The sequence below is a fragment of the Hyperolius riggenbachi genome, chromosome 9, assembly GCF_040937935.1.
Source record: "Hyperolius riggenbachi isolate aHypRig1 chromosome 9, aHypRig1.pri, whole genome shotgun sequence".
NCBI classification, from domain to species: Eukaryota; Metazoa; Chordata; class Amphibia; order Anura; family Hyperoliidae; genus Hyperolius; species Hyperolius riggenbachi.
Window position 1 is genome coordinate 246530797 of NC_090654.1, and position 25063 is coordinate 246555859.

General features: G+C 46.2%; 1 protein-coding gene across 3 annotated transcripts in view; it reads left to right on the top strand.

Moving 5' to 3' along the window:
* Positions 1 to 25063, top strand: part of BRF1 (BRF1 RNA polymerase III transcription initiation factor subunit) — a 452239-nt gene that overhangs the window by 353884 nt on the left and 73292 nt on the right. For all 3 annotated transcript variants that reach the window (XM_068254252.1, XM_068254253.1, XM_068254254.1), the window contains one exon: positions 1009 to 1265. In XM_068254252.1, the coding sequence (XP_068110353.1) occupies positions 1009 to 1265 (257 nt within the window). The remainder of the gene's footprint in view (positions 1 to 1008; positions 1266 to 25063) is intronic.

Below are 25063 nucleotides of genomic sequence, written 5' to 3' on the forward strand. Positions count from 1 at the left end.
AGGGAATGTAGTGAAAATAACATAATGAATATAATTGCTTATTTTTTTACAATACTCATTTATAGATTATTTAGTCAGTGTTTGCACATTGTAAAATCTTTCCTCTCCCTGACCTCTTTAGTTCGGTCTGGTGATCTGTAGGGAATGTTTGTTATGCACAGAGGGAGATATTTCCCACAATGCAAAGAGGTTCACAGACAGGAAACTGTCAGGACTATGGTGCTGACATCACACTGTGGGAGGGGTTTCACCACCATATCATCCATACAGAGCCCCCTTGATGATCTATTTGAGAAAAGGTAAAAATTTCTTGTGGGAAAAGGGGGCATTGTCTACTGATTGGGATGAAGTTCAATCTTGGGTTAAAGTTCCTACTTAAAGGTCTCCAGATGCGAAGAAAAAAAGCTACCTTCACTTACCCGGGGCTTCTTCCAGACCCTAGAAGTGATTTGGGTTCCTCGCCACACCTCCGGTCCTCCCCGGTGTCCTGCTGGCTGTCACGATCGCCGATGCATCGGTGGGTCGGCACTTCTGCATATGCTTGAGCGCCAACAATGCCAGGCGCATACTGCACCTGCACAGTAGTACTGCCGCAGCAATAGACCTTTAAGTGTGGGTTAAAACCTTTCTTGGATTTTTTTTGTCCCTATCTGTATGAATTTCCATCACTTCCTTTCCAGACAGGAAGTGTAAATCCTTCCAAAATTGACAGCAATAAATAAAACTTTTTTTTAAGATCGAATTGATAGAATCTCCAGTTAGTTTTTATTGCTGTGCCACACAGTCCTGTTCCCAAGACTATCAGTCCACATGTTAAAGCCACAAGGCTAAAAGGGGTTACCAGGATAGAAAGTTATGGAAAATCTCTCCATTAGAGAGACAGCAGTAAAATAAATCCTGGAATTGAAGTTGAAGCTTCTTGTGGTAGCGTCCTATTATTATTATCTTATTAGAATTCAAAATATTTTTAGAGAATTTCCTCTGAATTAATAAAATCTTGCTTTACAGCCAAAGAAGCCTTCCAAACGTAGAGCTCCTATCCAGGCCAGCACAGCCGGTGAGGCGATCGAGAAGATGCTGGAGCAGAAGAAGATCTCCAGCAAGATTAACTACGACGTGCTGAGAGACCTGAACAGCAAGGGAAGCAGCACCCCAAAGCATGAGAAGAGTGAGCAGGAGAACAGCGTCACCGAGAGCAAACTGTCACAGCGGAAGTCCACCACCAAGAGGAACCTCACCACCACCCTCAACAACTCGAGCAAAAGGTACCCTCCGCACTATCGTGTCTTACTGATGGCCTGCTGACTGATGCCAGCATGATGAGCTTCTCTGCATTTATATACAGGCCCTGACTGCTCCAAGGGGCCACATGTGATCTCCACTGTACTAGACACACAGGGGGAAGAGGTGTCCAATGATAGATAAAACCGTATGAAAAACAGCTAAAATAATAAATGGAGAGGGGGCTTACCTCAATAATGACAAATTCATACACGTATGAAGTTTAATTATGTACAGACAACGCGTTTCGTGGGTTTAGCGCCCAGTTCCTCAGGCCAAATACAGTGTCAGAGATGTATCTAGCGCCAAGAACAGAGCGCCCCATTCTTGGCTCTAGATACCCCTCTGGCACTGTATTTGGCCTGATTAAGTGGGTGTTAAACCCACGAAACGCGATGCCTGTACATAATTAAACTTCCTATGTGTATGAATGTGTTGTTATTTAGGAAAGTCATCTCTCCCTTTATTCTTTTAGCTGTTTTTAACACAGTTTTTACTAGAAGCACCATCCGGCGCCACCACAGCACCTACTCAGCTAAGGCCCATAAGTGGGTGTGTGGAAGGGGGGGGGGGGGGGGGGAGCAGAAGGAAAATGATTATAGTCCCAGGCATTCTCCTGTTTTATAGAAACACATGGCTCTGGCCTTGCGATACCGAATGCGATCAATCATATTGAATGGGACAGCACTGCGCACACAACTGCATGCAGCAATGCATTGTCAGATCACACTGCTCTGCAGGGCATTAGTGTACCCATCAGACAGCACTATCTATGCACTGTCAGATGTCCCTGCATATCGCTCACTGACACACATTGCTGAAATCAGCTCAGACACCTTACAGTGAGCCTCACCATACATCTATTGACTTGGCAGCTGATTTACCATCCGATTAGATTATTATCTGATAAGAATCAGTTCCACCAAGAACACGCCCCACTGATGATGCAAACAATTTTGGGCCAAAATTCGTTGCATATGTTGGGTTACCGTGGTCGATCAAATGTACGATTGCAACTGCGAGCGATATCCAGACAAGCTACAAAATCTCAGGCGCTGTTCCCCCATGTATAAATGTGCCCCCCAAGTGTGTAATTATACATTACCTGTCCTGTCGCCCACCACACAGTACCCGTCTTCGGAATCCTCCGCACTTCCATTAGCGGTATGCACGCAGACGGCGTGACGTCACACACGCGCTACATGTTATATGCCGGTGGCGTGTATAGTGCTAATGAAGGGAGGGTTCTGAAGACGGTTGAGCACTGTACGGTGGGTGACACAGGACAGGTAATGTATAAATGCACACACAGGGGGCACATTTATACACTAGGGGGGGCACCAGCAAGGCGGTGGACTCAGCCAATACCCCGAGAGATTTCATTCTGAAAACGATTGTGAATCTGCCTGCTGTGTATGGTGAGCCGGCAGATCTGTCTCTAATCAGATTGGATCAGAGAGCTCTGTCTCTTGGTCGAATCTTCCCACCATCGCTAAATGTATGGCTACCTTTACTGTCTAAACACCATTTATCAGCGCTGCGTAATATATTGGCGCTTTATAAATACATTAAATAAATAAAATAAATGTATCTCCCCTGTTGGGGGCAAGGGATGCAGGCATCTGTTTTTGATGTTTATAGGCACTGTTGTTGTTGTTGTTGTTGTTGGTGTTGTTTTATATATTCACCTAAGTTCAACTCTTAGTCTTATGACTCAGGCAGTGTTCTATGCCCACAAGAGTGACATTTTTGAGCTTTGATTTGTCATATTTATTTTTTGGGCAGCAATGAAAGCAGAAAACACAGAGCTTTTTTTTACTTTCATAAATGAGCTGGCCTGACATCTGTACATGTGGCTGGTGTCACGCGGACGCACCTTCTCCCCTCGCTGCGCCTGTGTCTTCTCTCTCTTCTGATCTGCTTGCCTTCCACTTCACTGGCATGACACTTAACATGCTGCAGTGTTATTGTGCTGATCTGCATGAAAGAAGCCCCTTTCCTACTGGAAATGACAGGCTGGCATGTGTAGCGATACAGAAACCGCCAGAGCGACGCTGGGACACTTCAAAGGAGCCAGTATGATTTATCAGGAAATTGTATTACATGGGCCAGGCATTACATATTAAAGAAATAATACTATTTCTGCAGCACGGCTGGCATTGTGAATCCAGCCCCTGCTTGGTGCAAATACTATGATGCACCTGTATAGAAATACTGCTGGTTAAGTGAAACCATGGCCATGATTGAACAAGGTGGGAGAGCGTAAACTTTAACCCCTTGAGGACCGGCATCTAAACCCCCCTAAAGGACCAGATTCATTTAGTTTTTAAAGGTGGCACCAGTATAGATAGACTGGCATAGATATCCCCAGTATAGATAGCCAGGCATAGGTATCCCCAGTATAGATAGTCAGGTATAGGTACCGCCAGTATAGATGGCCAGGCATAGGTATCCCCAGTATAGATGGCCAGGCATAGGTATCCCCAGTATAGATGGCCAGGCATAGGTATCCCCAGTATAGATGGCCAGGCATAGGTATCCCCAGTATAGATGGCCAGGCATAGGTATCCCCAGTATAGATGGCCAGGCATAGGTATCCCCAGTATAGATAGCCAGGCATAGGTATCCCCAGTATAGTTGGCCAGGCATAGGTATCCCCAGTATAGATAGCCAGGCATAGGTATCCCCAGTATAGTTGGCCAGGCATAGGTATCCCCAGTATAGATAGCCTGGCATAGGTATCCCCAGTATAGATGGCCAGGCATAGGTATCCCCAGTATAGATGGCCAGGCATAGGTGTTCCCAGTATAGATGGCCAGGCATAGGTGTTCCCAGTATAGATAGCCAGGCATAGGTATCCCCAGTATAGATAGCCTGGCATAGGTATCCCCAGTATAGATGGCCAGGCATAGGTATCCCCAGTATAGATGGCCAGGCATAGGTATCCCCAGTATAGATAGCCAGGCATAGGTATCCCCAGTATAGTTGGCCAGGCATAGGTATCCCCAGTATAGATAGCCTGGCATAGGTATCCCCAGTATAGATGGCCAGGCATAGGTATCCCCAGTATAGATGGCCAGGCATAGGTGTTCCCAGTATAGATGGCCAGGCATAGGTGTTCCCAGTATAGATAGCCAGGCATAGGTATCCCCAGTATAGATAGCCTGGCATAGGTATCCCCAGTATAGATGGCCAGGCATAGGTATCCCCAGTATAGATGGCCAGGCATAGGTATCCCCAGTATAGATAGCCAGGCATAGGTATCCCCAGTATAGTTGGCCAGGCATAGGTATCCCCAGTATAGATAGCCTGGCATAGGTATCCCCAGTATAGATAGCCTGGCATAGGTATCCCCAGTATAGATGGCCAGGCATAGGTATCCCCAGTATAGATGGCCAGGCATAGGTGTTCCCAGTATAGATGGCCAGGCATAGGTGTTCCCAGTATAGATAGCCAGGCATAGGTATCCCCAGTATAGATGGCCTGGCATAGGTATCCCCAGTATAGATGGCCAGGCATAGGTATCCCCAGTATAGATGGCCAGGCATAGGTGTTCCCAGTATAGATAGCCTGGCATAGGTATCCCCAGTATAGATGGCCAGGCATAGGTATCCCCAGTATAGATGGCCAGGCATAGGTATCCCCAGTATAGATGGCCAGGCATAGGTATCCCCAGTATAGATGGCCAGGCATAGGTATCCCCAGTATAGATGGCCAGGCATAGGTGTCCCCAGTATAGATAGCCAGGCATAGGTATCCCCAGTATAGATAGCCAGGCATAGGTATCCCCAGTATAGATAGCCAGGTATAGGTATCCCCAGTATAGATAGGTGTCCCAGTATAGGCTGGAGGCATTACTCGCCTCCCCAGCTCCAGTGAAGAGCCTCCTCTCTCCCCCGGCATCCAGTCTCACACTGCCGCTAAGGTCCCGGCTTGATGATGTCATCAAGCTGGGACCCAACACTAGATGCAGTGCAAGGCTGGATGCTGGGCAGAGCGGAGGGGGAACGACAATCGCCTGAAAAACGTCAGGAGAGGTGAGTGCGGTCCTCTTCCTTCCTTCTGCTGCTGCTTCAGTGAATTTTTTTTTAAATGTCTGGTATCAGGTAGCAAAACTATTAAACTCTTACCTGGGTAATATTAGAATATGGCGCAGTGATGCCTAGCCTGTTTAGCTTTGCAGAATTCTCCTCCCAGAGCCTCAGGGAGACCAGGTATTTTTTAAACTGGCTTTGGAACACTCAGTATACAAACATTCTGCAGAGCTGCACCTGACAGGCCTAAAGATATCACCACCTGTGATAAATTTCAGAATGTAAATCAGGGAGAGGAAAGATTTTGCAATGGGCAAACACTGACTAAATAATTTATAAATCAATAAAAAAAAAATTAATTGTTATTTTCACTACAGTTCGTCTTTATATAGGAATTGTGGCGAAAATAACAATGAATAAAATTGCTTATTTTTTTTTTTTATTTTTTTTTTTTACAAAATTAATTTATAGATTATTTAGTCAGTGTTTGCCCATTGGAAAATCTTTCCTCTCCCTGATTTACATTCTGACATTTATCACATGTGGTGACATCTTTAGTTCTGCCAGGTGATCTGTGCAAAATGTTCGTTACTGAGAGTTCTATGCACAGAGGGAGATATTGATTGCTTGGCAGTTGGAAAAATATATTATTTCCCACAATGCAACAAGGTTCACATACAGCAAACTGTCAGGACTATGGTCATGACATCACACTGTAGGAGGGGTTTCACCACAATATCAGCCATACAGGCCCACCTGATGATCTCTTCGAGAAAAGGAAAAGATTTCTTGTGGGAAAGGCAGTATTAGCTACTGATTGGAATGAAGTTCAATCCTTGATTAACGTTCCTCTTTACAGGTTGTAAAATTTAGTCCAAGTGTTCAAACACTGATATCACATAGTAGTAGTTGAGCTGTCTAGGAAATACCAATTATCTTGCGTGATGTGGGAACACTGTCTGCCATGGTATTTTTTTCCATCTTAGCCCCTCCCATCCTCCATGCAGTACATGACAGTTTCTGAGCACCAAGAAAGCGTTGTAGCATTCTTTTACTGGAATCCTGGAAACGTTCTGAAATATGGATTCTGAGGATGTCAGCAGATGTCTGCTCAACTGTCTCGAGATGATTAAGGACTAGAGGAAGCATGAGATGACCACCTGCCTCTGTACTGTCAGGGGAAGCTGGGAGGTAACAGATCCTCCAAAATAAACATTTCAAGCTGGATAACGGAAGCAGAAATCTCCGGCTACCAGAAGGCCGGTGTTCGAGTTTTTGAAAAGTTAAAGTATATCGGTAGCTTTCAGAATGAAACTTGCTCATCGGCTCCAGTCCTTTCTGCAAAAGGTGAATGGGAGCATATTGGCCAAGATTAATAAATCCAAAACATCCTTTTATTTTTGTACAACTCCCAAATACTGGGTGTGGCTCATCAGCCAATCAGTGTGTATATAACTGATCTACAGGCCTGGATTTACCTCACAGGAGTCTTCAGGCACAGATGTCCTGGCACCTCAGTGTACCCACAAACGCCCACCAATCTGCACCACAAGAGTGTTGGCTGTTCCCGCTGCCATTTCTTCCTTACTTCCCTTGCCCGTCATAGATGGCTACAGGTGTCCCTTAGCATTAGGTAGCCAGAAGTACCCTCAATATTAAGGAAAACCTGAACTGAAAATTAAAAGTCAAAATAAGCATACACAAGTCATACTTCCCTTCCATGTAGTCTACTCCTCAGTGTCTTTCTCCTCTCCCGCGTCCTGTTTGTTCACTGTGATCAAGGAAATTTTCCATCCTCCATTTTGAAAATGGCCATTACCCATAACAGCTTTCTGGTCAGCACACAGTTAAACTGTAACATCGCCCACTTGAGCCATAGGGAAACATGGACATTACCTGGTACATCAGTTTTCCTCTCAGCTATAACTGACAGCAACTGATAGTTTACTGACAGCAACTGATATATTTCAGATCTGACAAAATATTGTCAGAACTGGAAGGGATAATTGTCAGAAGAAAATGGTGAGTTTCTGAGAGGAACTGATGGCAAGGTAACTATGTGATGTTCATTTGAAGTTACCTCATGTGTTTATTTTAAATATTTTTACTCAGTACAGGTTCTCTTTAAGCAGCTAGTGGTACCCCAAGTATTAGCCTCCTTGTACAGTGGAGGAAATAATTATTTGACCCCTCACTGATTTTGTAAGTTTGTCCAATGACAAAGAAATGAAAAGTCTCAGAACAGTATCATTTCAATGGTAGGTTTATTTTAACAGTGGCAGATAGCACATCAAAAGGAAAATCGAAAAAATAACCTTAAATAAAAGATAGCAACTGATTTGCATTTCATTGAGTGAAAAAAGTTTTTGAACCCTCTAACAATAAAAGACTTAATACTTAGTGGAAAACCCCTTGTTTGCAAGCACAGAAGTCAAACGTTTCTTGTAATTGATGACCAAGTTTGCACACATTTTAGGAGGAATGTTGGTCCACTCCTCTTTGCAGATCATCTCTAAATCCCTAAGGTTTCGAGGCTGTCTCTGTGCAACTCTGAGCTTGAGCTCCCTCCATAGGTTTTCTATTGGATTAAGGTCCGGAGACTGACTAGGCCACTCCATGACCTTAATGTGCTTCTTCTTGAGCCACTCCTTTGTTGCCTTTGCTGTATGTTTTGGGTCATTGTCGTGCTGGAACACCCATCCACGACCCATTTTCAGTTTCCTGGCAGAGGGAAGGAGGTTGTCGTTCAGGATTTCACGATACATGGCTACGTCCATTTTCCTGTTAATGCGATTAAGTTGTCCTGTGCCCTTAGCAGAAAAACACCCACAAAGCAAAATGTTTCCACCCCCATGCTTGACGGTGGAGACGGTGTTTTGGGGGTCATAGGCAGCACTTTTCTTCCTCCAAACACAGCGAGTTGAGTTAATGCCAAAGAGCTCTATTTTGGTCTCATCAGACCACAGCACCTTCTCCCAGTCACTCACAGAATCATTCAGGTGTTCATTGGCAAACTTCAGACGGGCCTGCACATGTGCCTTCTTGAGCAGGGGGACCTTGCGAGCCCTGCAGGATTTTAATCCATTGCGGTGTAATGTGTGTCCAATGGTTTTCTTGGTGACTGTGGTCCTTGCTAATTTGAGGTCATTCACTAACTCCTCCCGTGTAGTTCTAGGATGCTTTTTCACCTTTCTCAGAACCATTGACACCCCACGAGGTGAGATCTTGTGTGGAGCCCCAGAGCGAGGTCGATTGATGGTCATTTTGTGCTTCTTCCATTTTCGAACAATCGCACCAACAGTTGTCACCTTCTCTCCCAGCTTCTTGCTAATGGTTTTGTAGCCCATTCCAGCCTTGTGCAGGTCTACAATTTTGTCTCTGACATCCTTGGACAGCTCTTTGGTCTTTCCCATGTTGGAGAGTTTGGAGTCTGCTTGATTGATTGATTCTGTAGACAGGTGTCTTTTATACAGGTGACTAGTTAAGACAGGTGTCCTTAATGAGGGTGACTAATTTAGTAGAAGTGTCTAACCACTCTGTGGGAGCCAGAACTCTTAATGGTTGGTAGGGGTTCGAAAACTTATTTCACTCAATGAAATGCAAATCAGTTGCTATCTTTTATTTAAGGTTATTTTTTCGATTTTCCTTTTGATGTGCTATCTGCCACTGTTAAAATAAACCTACCATTGAAATGATACTGTTCTGAGACTTTTTATTTCTTTGTTATTGGACAAACTTACAAAATCAGTGAGGGGGTCAAATAATTATTTCCTCCACTGTATGTAGCCCCAAGCTACAGTAGGGGCAGAAAACCGCAGCTCAAAGCAGTAACCCCGACCTACACTCAGGGTAGCCGCCAGAGGTTCTGTGCAGAGCAATGCGCGCAGCGGGCACGACAGACTGCGATCTCACCAGGGGGAAGCAGAGCCTCGGAGGAGAGGAAGAAGAATGGCGGCCGACGGGAGGGGAGTTGATTGGGAAGGAAAGAGGGACGCGGTTGGGGAGGGGAATGAGGTACCTTTCAACCATCAGGTGCCTGTAGGCACATGCCTACCGTGCCTTATAGTTAGTCCAACCCTGCTGATATAGGATTGTCTAGCAGAATGTAGGAGGTGGGTGCCTATCCTCTACTTCTGATTTCTGTCCTGTTTTAATTGACCAACCCTCTAGCCTAGTGACACTTTTGGTGCCTTGTTAGTTATTTGGAATTTGTTGAGAAAAACTGGCACATAAAGTCAGTACTGAGTAGTATGGGCATAAACTATTCACTGTGCATTGGGCTTTAATGAGGCATAGGTACCAGTAATACAGGGCTACCAAGGTATCATGCTAGGAGGTTTTGCTGTGTAAGGCGTTCAAGTTCAGAAGGAGCAGTGCTTGAGGGGAAAAAGTGCTTCTGTGCCTGGAGGTTTTGATGGGGATGGTTCTCTAGGGGCAGCCTGAAAGTAGAAGGTTGAAGAAACAGCTACCGCGATGTTGAGGGTTGTGCATGATCCTGTTGGTCCTGATTCTCGGCCTGGATGCCTGGAGCAGGGCCAGTGGTGGTAGGGGTGTCCTACTGATCCTTTCCGTAGCATAGATTACTCTTTGTAGTCTGTACTTGTTGCTTGTGGTAGCGCCTGCGAACAATACAATAATAGAGGAGCAGAGGATAGGCTCAATGGTGGTAGTGCATTAACTGGTCAGCAGCACCTGCGGCATACTGAACTTCCTCAGTTGTCCCAGGATAAACCTTTGCTGAGCTTTCTTTTGGTATTTGGTGGTTTTCCCATCTCCATTCATTGGCGATGATTGTACCCAGGAACCGAACGTTTGGTACTCTGATGACTTCGGAGAAGACATGTTTGAGGGACGGAAGGCACTTTCTGAAATCCACGATCAACTCAACAGTCAGTTTTCTGATGGGTGTTTTAGCTACTCACTAGCACTAAAATTACCATCTTCAGGGGGTTCAGAGTTTATCTTTTAGCTTCTTTATAAAGCTTCAGTATGTTCCAAGGAAGCCTAATTACCAGTGTGTATAATTAAGTTTTCTAGACTTTGTAGTTTTCGCAGCACCACATGAAGTGCAAGCTCTGCCAGCCTCAGAGGGGTTAACACATTCTGGGCATCGCTAATTTCATCATCTGCCTTAGGAATGGAGTCCCTCTAGAGATTCGGCCTACTTGATATTTTCTTTTATCTGGCTGTCAGACTTGTCTTGTCCGTTTCAGATCTATCACTGTGCTGAGGGAAATGAAAATTCCCTCCATGCATCGCAAACTGCCTCAGACTCCGCTTTGTTTTCCTAGAGGTAGAGGGGGTCAGAGAAAGTTAATTTGATTTATCATAAAACTGCATTGCACGCTGCAGAGCGCTAAGAGGCTGGCGGTGCAGACAGGAGGTGGGTTCCCGCTACTACACAGATATATTACAGCTACGCCTGACACTCGCAACACAACTCATTTAATGGAGCTGTTCTCTTTATTTCCATTACTGACACTGTCAACTTTGGTAAATTTGTCCCCACAATAAAACTGGTGACCGTTTTCTTTACAAATCAGGTATGCCGTCTAGTTGACTTGTGGAAATACCTAATATGTCCCAGTTCCCTGTGCCTGTGGTAAATTTAGCTTATTTCAGATGAAACAAGACAAGGCACAGAACATTTATATTGCGCTTTTCTCCTGGTGGACTCCGCACCAGGGCTGCAGCCACTAGGGCTCGCACTATAGGCAGTAGAAGTGTTAGGGAGTCCTGCCCAAGGTCTCCTCACTGAATAGGTGCTGGCTTACTGAACAGGAAGAGCTGAGATTCGAACCGGGTCTCCTCTGTCAGAGGTAGTTCTCTAATAAGGCAAGGTGAAACGTTTGCATCAGGCGGCAGAGATTACAGGGGCAGTATTTTTGTACTGTGTTTACACTAACAGCATGTAGACAGAGGAGGAAGAGAACGAGACTCACAGCCAGCCAGTGTGCTATTGTGTTGCGCTGCAGCATGTCATGTGAGAACATTAAATGAAGCAAAGCAGATTGTCGGGTGCTGTGTGATCATTCCAAATCTGGTGGGGGGGGCGAATCCTCACAAGTTTGCCTCAGGTAGCAAAAAGTCTAGCCCGGCCCTGAAGTGGGGACTGTGATATTACCATATTCTTCACACCGATTCACAGAATCAGATCATGATGATGTCCTTCACTTTGGATATGAGCATTTAAGTGTACCTGAGGCGACATGCGACATGGTGAGATAAATGTGTATGTACTGTGCAAAACATATGAAGAACCAGGCTGTTTTACATGTTTTATTTTGCTGCTTGAAAAGGTTAATGTTTAGGTATGGAAGTGACAGATTCTTTACAACCATAAAAGTTTTCCTGGGCAGGGAGAGATAAAAATCCGTGAACTATTGACGTTTTTCTAACTCTGGGACACTTGAAGAGGATCCGAGATAAACTTTTACACATTGCATAGTTGTGTTCCTTTCATATAGCTTATAGGGCATTCCTCAAGCCAAATACTTTTTTTATTTTTTTTTTGTTTTAATACTTTAATTCCCTATACTCTAAACAAGCCTCGCCCACAGCTACTTTTGTGCCTTGGCACTCTTAGAGCCATGTAGCAAGGGCTTATGGGAGTTCACTCTTGGCAGGAGGAGGAGGAGGTTACTAGCCAGAGATTTCAGAGGCAGAGGGGAGGAGGGGGGAGAGAATTTATCACAGGCTGACCTAAAGGGTTGGAGATGCTATCAGCTTGCCTGTGTGTAATGTGACAAGCAAAACATCGCTGCCCTCGTATCACAGGAAGAAAGAATCATAAACTGTTGAAGCTGTTTGCAGCTAGATCTGCTGTGCAAACTACCGTATTTTCCGGACTATAAGACGCACTTTTTCTTCCCCAAAAGTGGAGGGGAAAAGTCAGTGCGTCTTATAGTCCGAAGGTGCCCGTTGGTCTCTGTCTTCCGTCTGTCCTTCAGTGTCTTACTGGCCCCCATGTCCCTTCTGTCACATCTGCCATCATGCCCGGTGTCCACCTGTACCTCACCGGTCCCTCTGTCCCATCAGTCCTCCTAGTAAGTTAATTGCCGCTTACCACTAATAAAATGATGTCCCGGGTGTAGAGACCCGGGACCTCCGTGCAGCCATTCAGCGCCTCGCTTGATCATGCAGCCCCTATACATCGCCAGCCCCCTCTGTCCCATCAGTCCTCCGAGAAAGTTACGAGTCCGACGTCCCCGGTGTAGAGACCCGAGATCTCCGTGCAGTCATTCAGCCGTTCGCTCGCTGAAGCCTCCAGACACTGTGCAGCCAATCAGTGGGAGCGCTGCTAGTCATTCACGGCAGCCTGGCGTTCTGACTGGAGCCGCTGGTCTCGGAGGCGGGACAGTGGCTCCGTCAATGGGCCAATCACGATCAGCGGTTTCCTTGCAGCGCTCCCACTGATTGGCTGCACAGTGTCTGGAGGCATCGGCGAGCGAACGGCTGAATGATTGCACGGAGATCTCAGGTCTCTACACCGGGGACGTCGGACTCGTAACTTTCTCGGAGGACTGATGGGACAGAGGGGGCTGGCGATGTATAGGGGCTGCATGATCAAGCGAGGCGCTGAATGGCTGCACGGAGGTCCCGGGTCTCTACACCCGGGACATCATTTTATTAGCGGTAAGCGGCAATTAACTTACTAGGAGGACTGATGGGACAGAGGGGGCTGGCGAAGTATAGGGGCTGCACGATGCCTGAAGGATCCAGCGAGTGAGGCTGCATGGAGGTCCCTACACCCGGGGCATTGTTTTATTGTTTTAGCAGCGGTAAGAAAATTAATTTATTAAGAGGACACAGGTGGCTGAAGGGACAGAAAGGGCCGGTGAGGTACAGGGGGACACAGGGCACAGCTTCAAATAGAGATCATTGATCACAGGTCTGATCACACTGAACACACATAGGGGGCAGATGGGACGGAGGGGGTCAGTGAGGCACAGGGGACATAAGACACAGGGGAGCAGATGGGGATAGACTGATCTCAGAGGTACACATGAGGTCAAAGGGGACACATTAGGGCGCAGGGGACCAGTAAGACATGGGACACTGACCAGAGGGGAGACGGGGGCAGATGGGACACCGGAGGACACTGGGGACACAGGGGCAGATAGGACACTGGAGACACAAAGGGGCAGATGGGACAGAGGGACACCGGTGAGACCCAATAATTGGGGGGGAAAACTTCTACAAGACGCTCCTGGACCATAGACTCACCAGGTTTAGTATATATATTTTTTTCTCTGGTTCTTGCCCTCTAAACCTAGGTGCGTCTTATAGTCTGGAGCGTCTTATAGTCCGAAAAATACGGTATCTACATTTTGGATAAGATATATAGACAAGTTACTTGTTGTTATAGTTAGTTTTTCATCTCGGTTCCACTTTAATAGTCTGCCACTGATTAGAAACAGTGACATTCAACCTACTTTGTAATTGTTTAAGTATAAAAGAAAACCTTGGGATACTTAAAAAAAAAATGTCATTTCTAAGAGTAGGAGGATAAATATCGTTGTTTATCTCATCCGTTTATTTTCCCCTTGGGTTCATTTTAATATCGCATTTACCTTAATACAATTTTATTATAGCGATTATTCTGTAGCTCTAAAAAAAAAAATGGATTGATTTATTTATCCTGCATAAAAGTGGCATTTTCTTTCTGAACACTTTGGAAAACTGCTGAGAAGACATCTGATGGTGGATTCCGGTACCTGCAGTGATAAAATACTAAGACTATAACCAGGCATTCTAATAGTGCTTTATTCAGAGCAGTCGTCCTGTGAATGAGTCACACATTAATACAGGCTGCTATTAATGCATTCGTTAAACCTGATAATAAAGGATGACGCTGGTGCTCAGGCCAATATCGGGTGTCGCCACTTTAAAAGCACGCTAGAGAAATAAGGTAATTGGTGTCCCGGGAGATCTCTTTATCCCTGTGAAGGGGCCTCATGAGCAGGACTATTGTCAGTGAGCCATGACGTCAAGGGGGGGTGTTTAGCAGTAGAATAGCAGCTCTTACTGCCAGAAGGTGATGTCACCCGGTCGCCCCAAGAGGGTGTCATCCTGAGCAGCTCCCTAGTGAGTGCAGGCTGTCTAGCAAACTTCATTGTGACAAACTCTTTCATTATCGCTTCCTGCGCAAAGACCGCTTAACCCACGCACTGCTGGTAGACTGTCACAATGAAGAACTACTGATAGGGGCAGCATGTTGGCAGGTGTGGTTAGCGCTCTCGTTCTGCAGCGCGGTCCCCGGTTCGAATCCCAGCCAGGGAACATATGCAAGGAGTTTGTATGTTCTGCCCTTTGTCTGTGTGGGTTTCCTCCGGGCACTCCAGTTTCCTCCCACATCCCAAAAGCATACAGATACATTAATTGGCTCCCCCCCTGAAAAATTGGCCCTAGGCTACAATGCATATAGTACACAGTGGCTGGATAGTGTAATGGTTAAGGGCTCTGCCTCTGACACAGGAGACCAGGGTTCAAATCTCGGCTCTGCCTGTTCAGTAAGCCAGCACCTATTCAGTAGGAGACCTTGGGCAAGACTCCCTAAAACTGCTACTGCCTATAGAGCGTGTCCTAGTGGCTGCAGCTCTGGCGCTTTGAGTCAGCCAGGAGAAAAGCGTGATATAAATGTTCTGTGTTTGTTTTGTTTGTTTGATACATACACAGACATAGGACTAGACTAGGGACTAGATTGTGAGCCCCTCTGAGGGACAGCTAAGTGACGAGACAATATACTCTGTATAGCGCTGCGGAAGATGTCGGCACTATATAAATACTGGATAATAATAAGGAAATGGGGCTGTAGGCAAGCTGGAAGCTTTGGCTCCACTTGTGGTTATTTTGGTATGCTGAGATGGGTCAGAGAAAGTGGCAGTTGTTCCACTTGAGACCCATTAAGCCCCGGAAACCTACCTAGATGCCTTGTGGATGATACTGCTTTGAGAGTAATGGCACCCAACACATTTGTGAACACAGTAGAATCCGTTTATAGTAAACTCCATGGGACCGGGCAAAGTAGTTATAATGCCGGTATATCAGAAGTTTATTATATCAGAAATTGTCATACTCAAACACATAAAGTATACCGTAGTACTGAATCTTAATTCAGTTAATAATTGGGAGTCATTTTTTCCTTTCAATGCTTCAGCATGCGAGCGCAGACAGTGTGTAAGATCAGTGGCGTACCTAGGGTATTTGGAACCCGGTGCTTATTATCCACAGACACCCCTCCCCAATCAGGAAGACAACGTGCAGCGCGCTTAGCCGAAAAATTGGGCTACATTGTGCGGCTGCGCTGAAAAATGGGTGTGGTCATGGACCAAAATGTGGGTGTGGTCACAGGTGGAGACAAATTTACTTGAACTTAGCAATGGTGGGACATTAGAATAGGACAGTGGTGGCGAACCTTTTGGAGGCTGAGTGCACAAAATACAACCCAAAAGTCACTTATCTATCGCAAAGCGCCAACAGCAATTTAAACTAAATACAAACATTTTAACTCATACGTGAACATTATGGAAAATCCAAGTTGAAAATAAACTGTGAAGATAAACAATTTCATCCATCCTATTCCTGAAAAATGTATTGTTTTAATTTTCTGTTTTAAAAAGATAAAAAAGTAGGTTTAAGGCTATTGTCTCATATGATTATGATTCAGCTTTTCCCATAGTCTCACAGTTAGCAATCATGAGGCCCCCAACAAGACAAATCCAGCAATCATGAGGCCCCCAACAAGTCAAATTCAGAAATCTTGAGGCACCCAACAAATCATGAGGCCCCCATCAAGACAAATTCAGCAATCATGAGGCCACCAAGACAAATTCAGCAATCGTGAGGCCACCAACAAGACAAATTCAGAAATCATGAGGCCCCCAACAAGACAAATTCAGAAATCATGAGGCCACCAACAAGACAAATTCAGCAGTCATAAGGCACATAAATAGACAGCATTTCACAAAAATGGGCAGAATGCCCCCTTAATATGGTAGACACCTCTCACCTGGCTTCTGAATTCTCCTCTACTGGCTGCTGTGCCTGGCTGGCAATACTGTTTTTGGCTGGATTGGGGATGATGTGTGGACTGAAAGGCCTGGCAGTGATGCTGTGGCCTCGCTGGCGCTGATGCTGTGGCCTGACTGGCGGTGATGCTGTGGCTGGGCTGGCTGGCGGTGATGCTGTGGCTGGGCTGGCTGGCGGTGATGCTGTGGTTGTGCCTGGCTGGCGGTGATGCTGTGGCTGTGCCTGGCTGGTTGAAGTAAATGCTGGCCTGACTGGGGGTGATGCTGTGGCCTTTTTGCCAGTGATTCTGGGCTGGTTGGTTGGTGGTGATGTTGGGCTGGCTGGCCGGCCTAGATAGTTTAGGTAGTGAGAGGTGCCCCCTAGTTTAGGTAGTGCCAGGAGCCAGTGTAGGTAGTATAGTAGTCCCCAGTACAGCTAGTATAGTGGCCCCCAGTATAGGTTGTATAGTGGTCCCCAGTATAGTGGTCCCCAGTATAAGTAGTATAATGGTCCCCAGTATAGCTAGCATAGTGGCCCCCAGTATAGCTAGTATAGTTTCCCCCAGCCAGTATAGCTAGTATAGTTGCCCCCAGCCAGTATAGCTAGTATAGTTGCCCCCAGCCAGTATAGTTGCCCCCAGTAAGTATAGTTGCCCCCAGCCAGTATAGCTAGTAGTTGCCCCCAGCCAGTATAGTTGCCCCCAGCCAGTATAGCTAGTATAGTTGCCCTCAGTAAGTATAGCTAGTATAGTTGCCCCCAGCCAGTATAGCTAGTATAGTTGCCCCCAGCCAGTATAGTTGCCCCCAGTAAGTATAGTTGCCCCCAGCCAGTATAGCTAGTAGTTGCCATCAGCTAGTATAGCTAGTATAGTTGCCCCCAGTAAGTATAGCTAGTATAGTTGCCCCCAGCCAGTATAGCTAGTATAGTTGCCCCCAGTAAGTATAGCTAGTATAGTTGCCCCCAGCCAGTATAGCTAGTATAGTTGCCCCCAGCCAGTATAGTTGCCCCCAGTAAGTATAGTTTCCCCCAGCCAGTATAGCTAGTAGTTGCCCCCAGCCAGTATAGTTGCCCCCAGCCAGTATAGCTAGTATAGTTGCCCCCAGTAAGTATAGTTTCCCCCAGCCAGTATAGCTAGTAGTTGCCCTCAGCCAGTGTAGTTGCCCCCAGCCAGAATAGTTGCCCCCAGCCAGTATAGCTAGTATAGTTGCCCCCAGTAAGTATAGCTAGTATAGTTGCCCCCGTAAGTATAGCTAGTATAGTTGCCCCCCCGCTAGTATAGTTGCCCCCAGTATAGCTAGTATAGTTGCCCCCAGGAGGGTGAAAGCAGCGCTAGAAGGAGGGGCTGTGGAGGCAGCGGTGGGGAGGGGGGAAATATCCCCCCCCTCCCTCACCTGGGACCCCTCCTTCTGCCTCTCTCCCCCTCCATAGCTAAATGTCGGGCAGTGCAGTGGCGGCTGGAGGCGTGCTAAGAGTTACTCACCTCATTTCCGCGTTCCAACCGTGGAGACGGAGCGCAGCGTCAGGTTGTCACAGGTCTGTCTTCAACGCCGCCCACTGTGCTTCCGCTAATTAGGAAGCACAGTGGGCGGCGTTGAAGACAGACTTGTGACGACATGACGCTGCGCTCCGTCTCCACGCTTGGAACGCGGAAATGAGGTGAGTAACAGAAGGTGGGGTCCCAGGTGAGAGAGGGGGGGGGATATTTCCCCCCTCCCCACCGCTGCCTCCACAGCCCCTCCTTCTAGCGCTGCTTTGACCCTCCTGCTGTGCTGCTATGGGGGGTCGTGGTGACACACCCCTGGGTGTCTGTCACCCGGTGCGCCACGCCCCCCTGCACACTATGGTAGGGACGCCACAGTGTAAGATAAATTAAAAAAAAAAAAAAAACACTGTGCTCAATAATGCTATAATCATTCAACAGCTTACACAGGAAGCATAGCTCTCACCATTTAATGCAGATACAGTACTGATAGTGTGCTTCTCTGACCACATTTCTGTGCAGCCTGGATGATACTGCAGTGTTACAGCCATGCACAAGCAAGTCACAGATGACAGGCCATTCCCACAGTGATCAGGCAGCAGGTTACGCAGGAAGCATAGGTCTCACCAGTAGGTGCAGCCTACAGTCTTCAGCCCATGCATTGGCCGGTGCTTTTGAGGTAATCCACACAGGTCCAGAATAGTGTGCAGATGGTGAACAGGCTACAGATGGCTGCCAGCCTACCCGCCGATGGGTCTCCAACTAACACCTGCGCAGTTCTGAGACGAGCGCTTCTGCTGGGGGGTGGGGAGGTGGATCGTCCTGATTTTCGTGTTTGACTTGAGAATTTTGTTGAATATGAAGTGGACCCAGGGATGGGGAACCCCAAGGACAACAAACAGCGCCAGGACACTTCTAAAAGGTAATCTAGCCCAGGGCTTCCCAAATATGTCCTCAAGTAACATCAACAGTGCAAGTTTTGCAGAAAACCACAAACATTCATAGGTGGGGTAATTAGTGTCTCAACAGAGCTGATTGAAGCATGAGGGTCAGCCATACTATCTTAGGGGAAAAAACACATAAGTAGATAAATACTTGCTCTACTTGCATAACATATGTATTGTACTTTTCACATTTTGATTTCAGTGACTTTTACATAGTAAATAAAGAGAAAACTGTTTCAGGCATTTTCCATCTTTACTGCCTCTGACTGAAGCCAATCCTGATGTCATTTTCTCCCTTATTCCCTTCTGCTGCCTGAAATGGTGTATGCAGAACTGCACTGTAATATATAGTTTGCTTTGTAAACACATAAGCTGAACATAGATCGGATTTCAGCAGCTTCTGCAGAGGGGTGAAGTGGTTTAGCGTACATTTCCCTTTCTTAGCGTGGCACACTGAACTGTACTCAGTCAGCAAAGAGCAGGAATGTTGCAGGGGAGGAAAGGAAGATAACAAGGCTTTTTGTTTTTAGCTTCCCTCTCCCCGGCAATGTATGAGAAAATAGCCAGGCTGACTGAGATAATATTAATTACAGCAGAAACATTTATGATTATATTGGCATGCTTACAATGCAGGGTCAGGATGTAGACTACATAATAAACACAGTAGTGGGTAATAGGAATTTGAATTTATGGCTGACAATCCTGCTTTTAACTACCTCTGTGAATTTCTACAAAACCTGTACTTGAGGACCAGGATGGGAAGCCCTGATCTAGCCCACCATGGGCTTCAGTCATGTTTTTGTGCCTGGTTCAGGGAAAAATTTAGTAAGTCATAACAACAAGATAAAGTGTAATCAGTAGAAAGTAATACTCACAAACCAGGGTTACCGCAAAGGCAACCACTATAATGGCAGGTGGGGAGATTAGACCTGACCCCATTTAGGTTAAGAAGTCGCTCTCTGTAGATCGGAAAAATAGGGGCGAACACCTCTCCACCAAGGGTTAGATTATAGACTGAAAGGTTCAACAGAGGTGTCAATGTAGTATAAAAGTGATTAAAAACCTTTTAAAAAGAGGAGGTAAAGATGGACTTACCTCCAACAAGCAGACACCAAAAATTGTTTGTTTTAAACAGACAACAATTTATTCATAACACTCCAAATTTGCAACGCGTTTCAGAGATGTGACCCCGCCCCATCAGGGAATAAAACGGAGTAGTAACTATAGGGTCAGTACAGAAGCCAAACGCCTCTGCCGCTGGTTCAGGGGTAGTTTACAAATATAGGAATACATTTTTCTCCCATTTGACCTAGAGTCGTATTTTAAAGTACCCGTTATGCTGGGAATACACGGCTCGATTCTGAGCCATTTAGATGTCTCGATAGATCAATTCCGACATGTCCGATCTCGCGCCCGATCGTTTCCGCGCTTGCTTCGGCATTTAGGACAATTGGAGAAGAAAAGAAAAACGAATGGAGGATAAGAGAATCGCCTGCAGAATCGAGTGCGGAAAACGATTGGGCACGGAATCGAGCAGCCAAATCAACCCCTGTATTCCCAGCATTAGACACAATGCTTTTGTCCACAGATTATAAGATGATATCAACCTCCAGCCTGCCTGCCATCCGCAGAGGATCCCATAGACAGTGCAGTCTGCAGAAACGGCTGTCATGTTTCCATGGCAGATAACTGGCTGTACGCATCATCTCCTTCAAGACATTCTTCTCACATGAGGTCTCCCCGGAATACAGAGAAGAAGGGTGGAGGTCAGACCTCGCGATGAGCAAATCAGCTTCTCGGAATGGAGAATTGGACAAATAACTTCTTAAATGTGGTGGAGGTTGTGTAAATGACCTCTAGTGTACGGCCTGCAGTGATTCAGAACACCCACTTGTGGACTGGACTGTGAGCTGTATCAGCATAGAACTATTAACGGCAAGTAATAACCCTCTACGCCAATCTCCATGGGAATCGCATGTAAAGGAGACATGGATTCTGGGTAGATGTCACTTTTACATAGCATGCATAGCAGACCAGTAAATGAGTGCTTATTTGCATACATTTCCCAGGAGAATCGCCTTCTCAGAATGCAGCAGCAGAAATGTTAACCAAGTAGACTCTGTTCTGTCTGATGACACCAATTCTTCCCACACTGAACTGAATTGCTTTCTTGTAGAACCTCTTTCAACTTACCGGTAAAAGTGAATTGCTCAGCCTTCCCCCTCCTCTACCCCTCTTTCCTATGTTACGTTATTGGGATGCCGGGATGGGCAGGCAACTAAAGGACTCCAATGTAAATTATCGGTATTCAGGCTCCCAGCTTCTATGTAGGGGTGAGTTACGTTGGATGATAGGCGAGTGGTGTACATGTAATTAAGGCGCCAGGAAATTTGGGCACAGGGTAAAGATGAAAAACTGCTCACCCTGCTCCCGTAAATGTCCCTGCGGCATTGATTACTATTCTCCTCGGGGCACCGTGAACTCCAGGGTAAGATATAATGCGGCTGAAACACAGTGCGGCAACAGGGTCATATGCATAGGCTGCTCCCCGCTAGTGCTCCCTGCTGGGCAGGAAGAACATCACTGTGATTCCCGTCAGTCCGTGCATGTGCGCCTAGTGCTCTCTTTTTGCACTGCCCATTGACTTGCCTTACAGCATGATTTGTGTGATAACCACAGATCATGAGGTAACGATTGAATCGGCCTTGTGACGCTGCATCCACCGCCTTGCCGGCCCAACGCTGGTCCCCCTAATGTTTAATGTGCTCCCCCTGTTCCCAGTGCACTATACTTTACCTGTCCGTGGCCGCCGCTGGCTCCATCCTCCATCTATACACGCGCCCCACGGGGTTGCCGGACTAACGTGGGTGTGTGTGACATTACGTAATGTGTAGTGTAGTGGGCACCAGGGGGGCACATTGAACATTTGGGGGACAGTGTTGGGAGTGTTGTCGCATTCGTTGCTCATCCTGATATCTGAAGAGGTGGGCGGTGTCTTGGCACCCTAAAAGAGTACAAGAGACAAAAACGAGAGCCCATGAGTGCAGAACGTTTTTTAAACAAAAATAGCTGTATAAAGAATGTTCTACTCACAAAGGCGTGTTGCAGAGGGGCAACTGACCACAGGAAGCAGGTGGAGACAACAAACCCGACTCTACTCGGGGTGGCACAACCGGACCAGATTGCGGTCGCTCTCCTTGGTAAAAGCTAACAGGTGTCCATATTCTTCCTGATATGGTTTGCCGTTACCGCCATGCACCCGATCTGCCACAACAGCCTGATATCTTGCAGCATGTCTGATCCACATGCTCGGCCCGGAATTGGTTGCATCATCAATTGGGCATGCACTTGGCGGCACCGATTTCCATCCGATTCAATAACAATCGGATGGTCAATCGGCTGCCAAGTCGATAGATGTATGGGCACCTTTAATGTTCCTCTGAATGATCACTGGTGATCGTTTCAGGTGACAATTTTAGGAACAATATATGATTGTGGGTGTGTTTGTAGCTTTATAGCATCCGTTCCCCAGGAGTGCTAGAGGCCCTCTAACAGCATCTGAACCAGCTCAGAAACACAAACATGCCAGAACTCCAATCACTGTATTTAGTTAGCAGAATGCCACAAGAACAGATCTATTTGAGAGCCTGATTAAATTATATGTCTAAACTAAGAAATTAAATTTGCTGTTTTTGTCATCCGCAATTCAATAACGTTCTATAAGAAATGGATTACGCCTGCTGTGGAAGCTTTCACAGCGTGGATTCTGAATGCAGTTAGCAAGATCAGGAAATGATTGTAATTTTTATTGATTTATATCCACCTCTTCTTCTGTACAAAACAAGAAATAAACATGGGTACGCTATACAAGCAGTGATACATTATACAGCAGGGGCGCCTCTAGGCATAGGCAGTACAGGCCATTGCCTGGAGTGCCATTGGTCCAGGGGGGCGCCATGTTGCTGGATTAAGCCCTGCCCCCAAATTAAGTCCCACCCCCAGACTAAGCCCCACCCCCATGGGTGTTCTAATACTTGCTTCCGCTGCATCTACTTAGCGTAAGTTGCAGGCAGCTGTCACCTCTGTGCCTTGTGCATCCTTCTTTCCTCTTTTGTGCCTCCTTTTGTCTCCTTGTGCCTTCTTAAGTCCCTTGTGGCACCTCTGCCTCCTTCTGTGCCCCATTGTGCCTCCTTCAGTCCTTGTCCCTTGTGCCTACTTCTGTCCCCCTGTGCCTCCTAATGTCCCCTTTGCCTTTTTTTGTCTTCTTGTGCTACCTCTGCCCTACTGTTCCTCCTTCAGTTCCACTCTGCCTCCTTCTGTTTCCATGTGCCTCTTCAGTCCCCATGTGCCACCTCTGTCTCCTGTGCCACCTCTGTCTCCTGTGCCTTCCTCTGTCCCCTTGCACCTCCTTCTGTTCCCCTTTGTGCCTACACTTGTCCCTGTGTGCCTCTTTTAGTCCCCTTCTGCCTCCTTCTGACCCTCTTGTAGAGGGTGCCTGGCCGACTAAGCGGTCACAAGTGCTGTGCGGGAGGGACCGCGGTCACCTCCCGCCTAATGTTGTGTCCGCAGGTGTGAACAGGCTTGCGGCATCTAATAGAAGCCGCGCCAGTTCACTGCAGCCTTACATTACATGCATTTTCTGGCAAAACACTGCTACATTACAATTATTTCCTGTGGAAAAATTGCCGCATTACGATTATTTCCTGGTGCAACACTGCCGCATTGCGTTTATTTTCATGGGGGGGCGCCATAGATTTTCTCGTCTGGAGTGACAAAATCGCTAGAGGCACCTCTGTCATACAGGCAATCGCACATACGTGGTACATAAATGTTACAGTGACTAATACAAAAACACAATTACAGCACTTTCGAGATTACAGTGTAAAAAAAAAAAAGTACTGGAAGGAAACAAGTGTAAGGCCTCGTTCACATCATGACGTGCTTCTGTGCGCATTGGAAGCTCGTATGATGCGCGCCACGCAAGAACGGCAGAAGGGCATAGACAGCCCTCACATCATAGGCGCTGCACAGCAGAGCGATGCGCTATCATACTGCTGTATGCGTTCTGTCCGGAAGCCCAGCACTGACCCATTCACTGTAACGAACGCGATCAGCGGCGCAGATGGCGTGCGATCATAAACATTGTGTTCCGATCGCACGGCCATCTGCACATCATGATGTGAACGAGGTCTAAGGTAATTGGCAAGTAGGGACGGTCGAAAATGCCAATTTCCGTTTCTGCCGAAAATCCGCATTCCGCCATTGCCAATTATCGCTACCGTTTCCGCTAACGATTTCCACATTCCGATGCGGATTTTTTTGGTAATTTCCACCGATTTTAACATTGATTTTCTCAAAAACTACAAGGTCTTTTTGAAAGATTTGTTCCCCTCTTGTTTTCACTTGTCTGCTTAACATTCCCTGAAAATTTGGTGTTTCTAGCACCTATGGGGGCTTTGCTATTAACCTCTAAAGTCGGTGTCATACCGCATAGCGGTTCCAATGCGGATTTTCACTAATTTCTGCCGACTTTAACATGGATTTTCTCAAAAACTACAAAGTGTTTTTGAAATATTTTGTATTCCTCTTGTTTCCATTTGTCTGCTTCACATTCTCTGAAAATTTGGTGTTTCTAGCACCTATGGGGGCTTTGCTATTAACCTCTAAAGTCGGCATAATACTGCATATCGGTAATGAAAATTTTCTGCATTTTACATTACAGTCAACAGTGACCAACTTTGGCGGTTAATAGCAAAGCCCCCGTAGGTTCTACAAACACCACATTTTCAGGGAATATTAAGCAAGAGGAATACAAAATATTTCAAAAAGACTTTGTAGTTTTTGAGAAAATCCATGTTAAAGTCGGCAGAAATTACAGTGAAAATCCGCATTGGAACCGCTATGCGGTATGACAACGACTTTAGAGGTTAATAGCAAAGCCCCCATAGGTGCTAAAAACACCAAATTTTCAGGGAATGTTAAGCAGACAAGTGAAAACAAGAGGAAAAAAAATATTTCAAAAAGACCTTGTAGTTTTTGAGAAAATCCATGTTAAAATCGGCAGAAATTACCACGAAAATCCGTATTGGAACCACTATGCGGTATGATGCCGACAAATGAAAACAAGAGGAAAAAAAATATTTCAAAAAGACCTTGTAGTTTTTGAGAAAATCCATGTTAAAATCGGCAGAAATTACCACGAAAATCCGTATTGGAACCACTATGCGGTATGATGCCGACTTTAGAGGTTAATAGCAAATCCTCCATAGATGCTAGAAACACCAAATTGTCAGAGAATATTAAGCAGAAAAGTA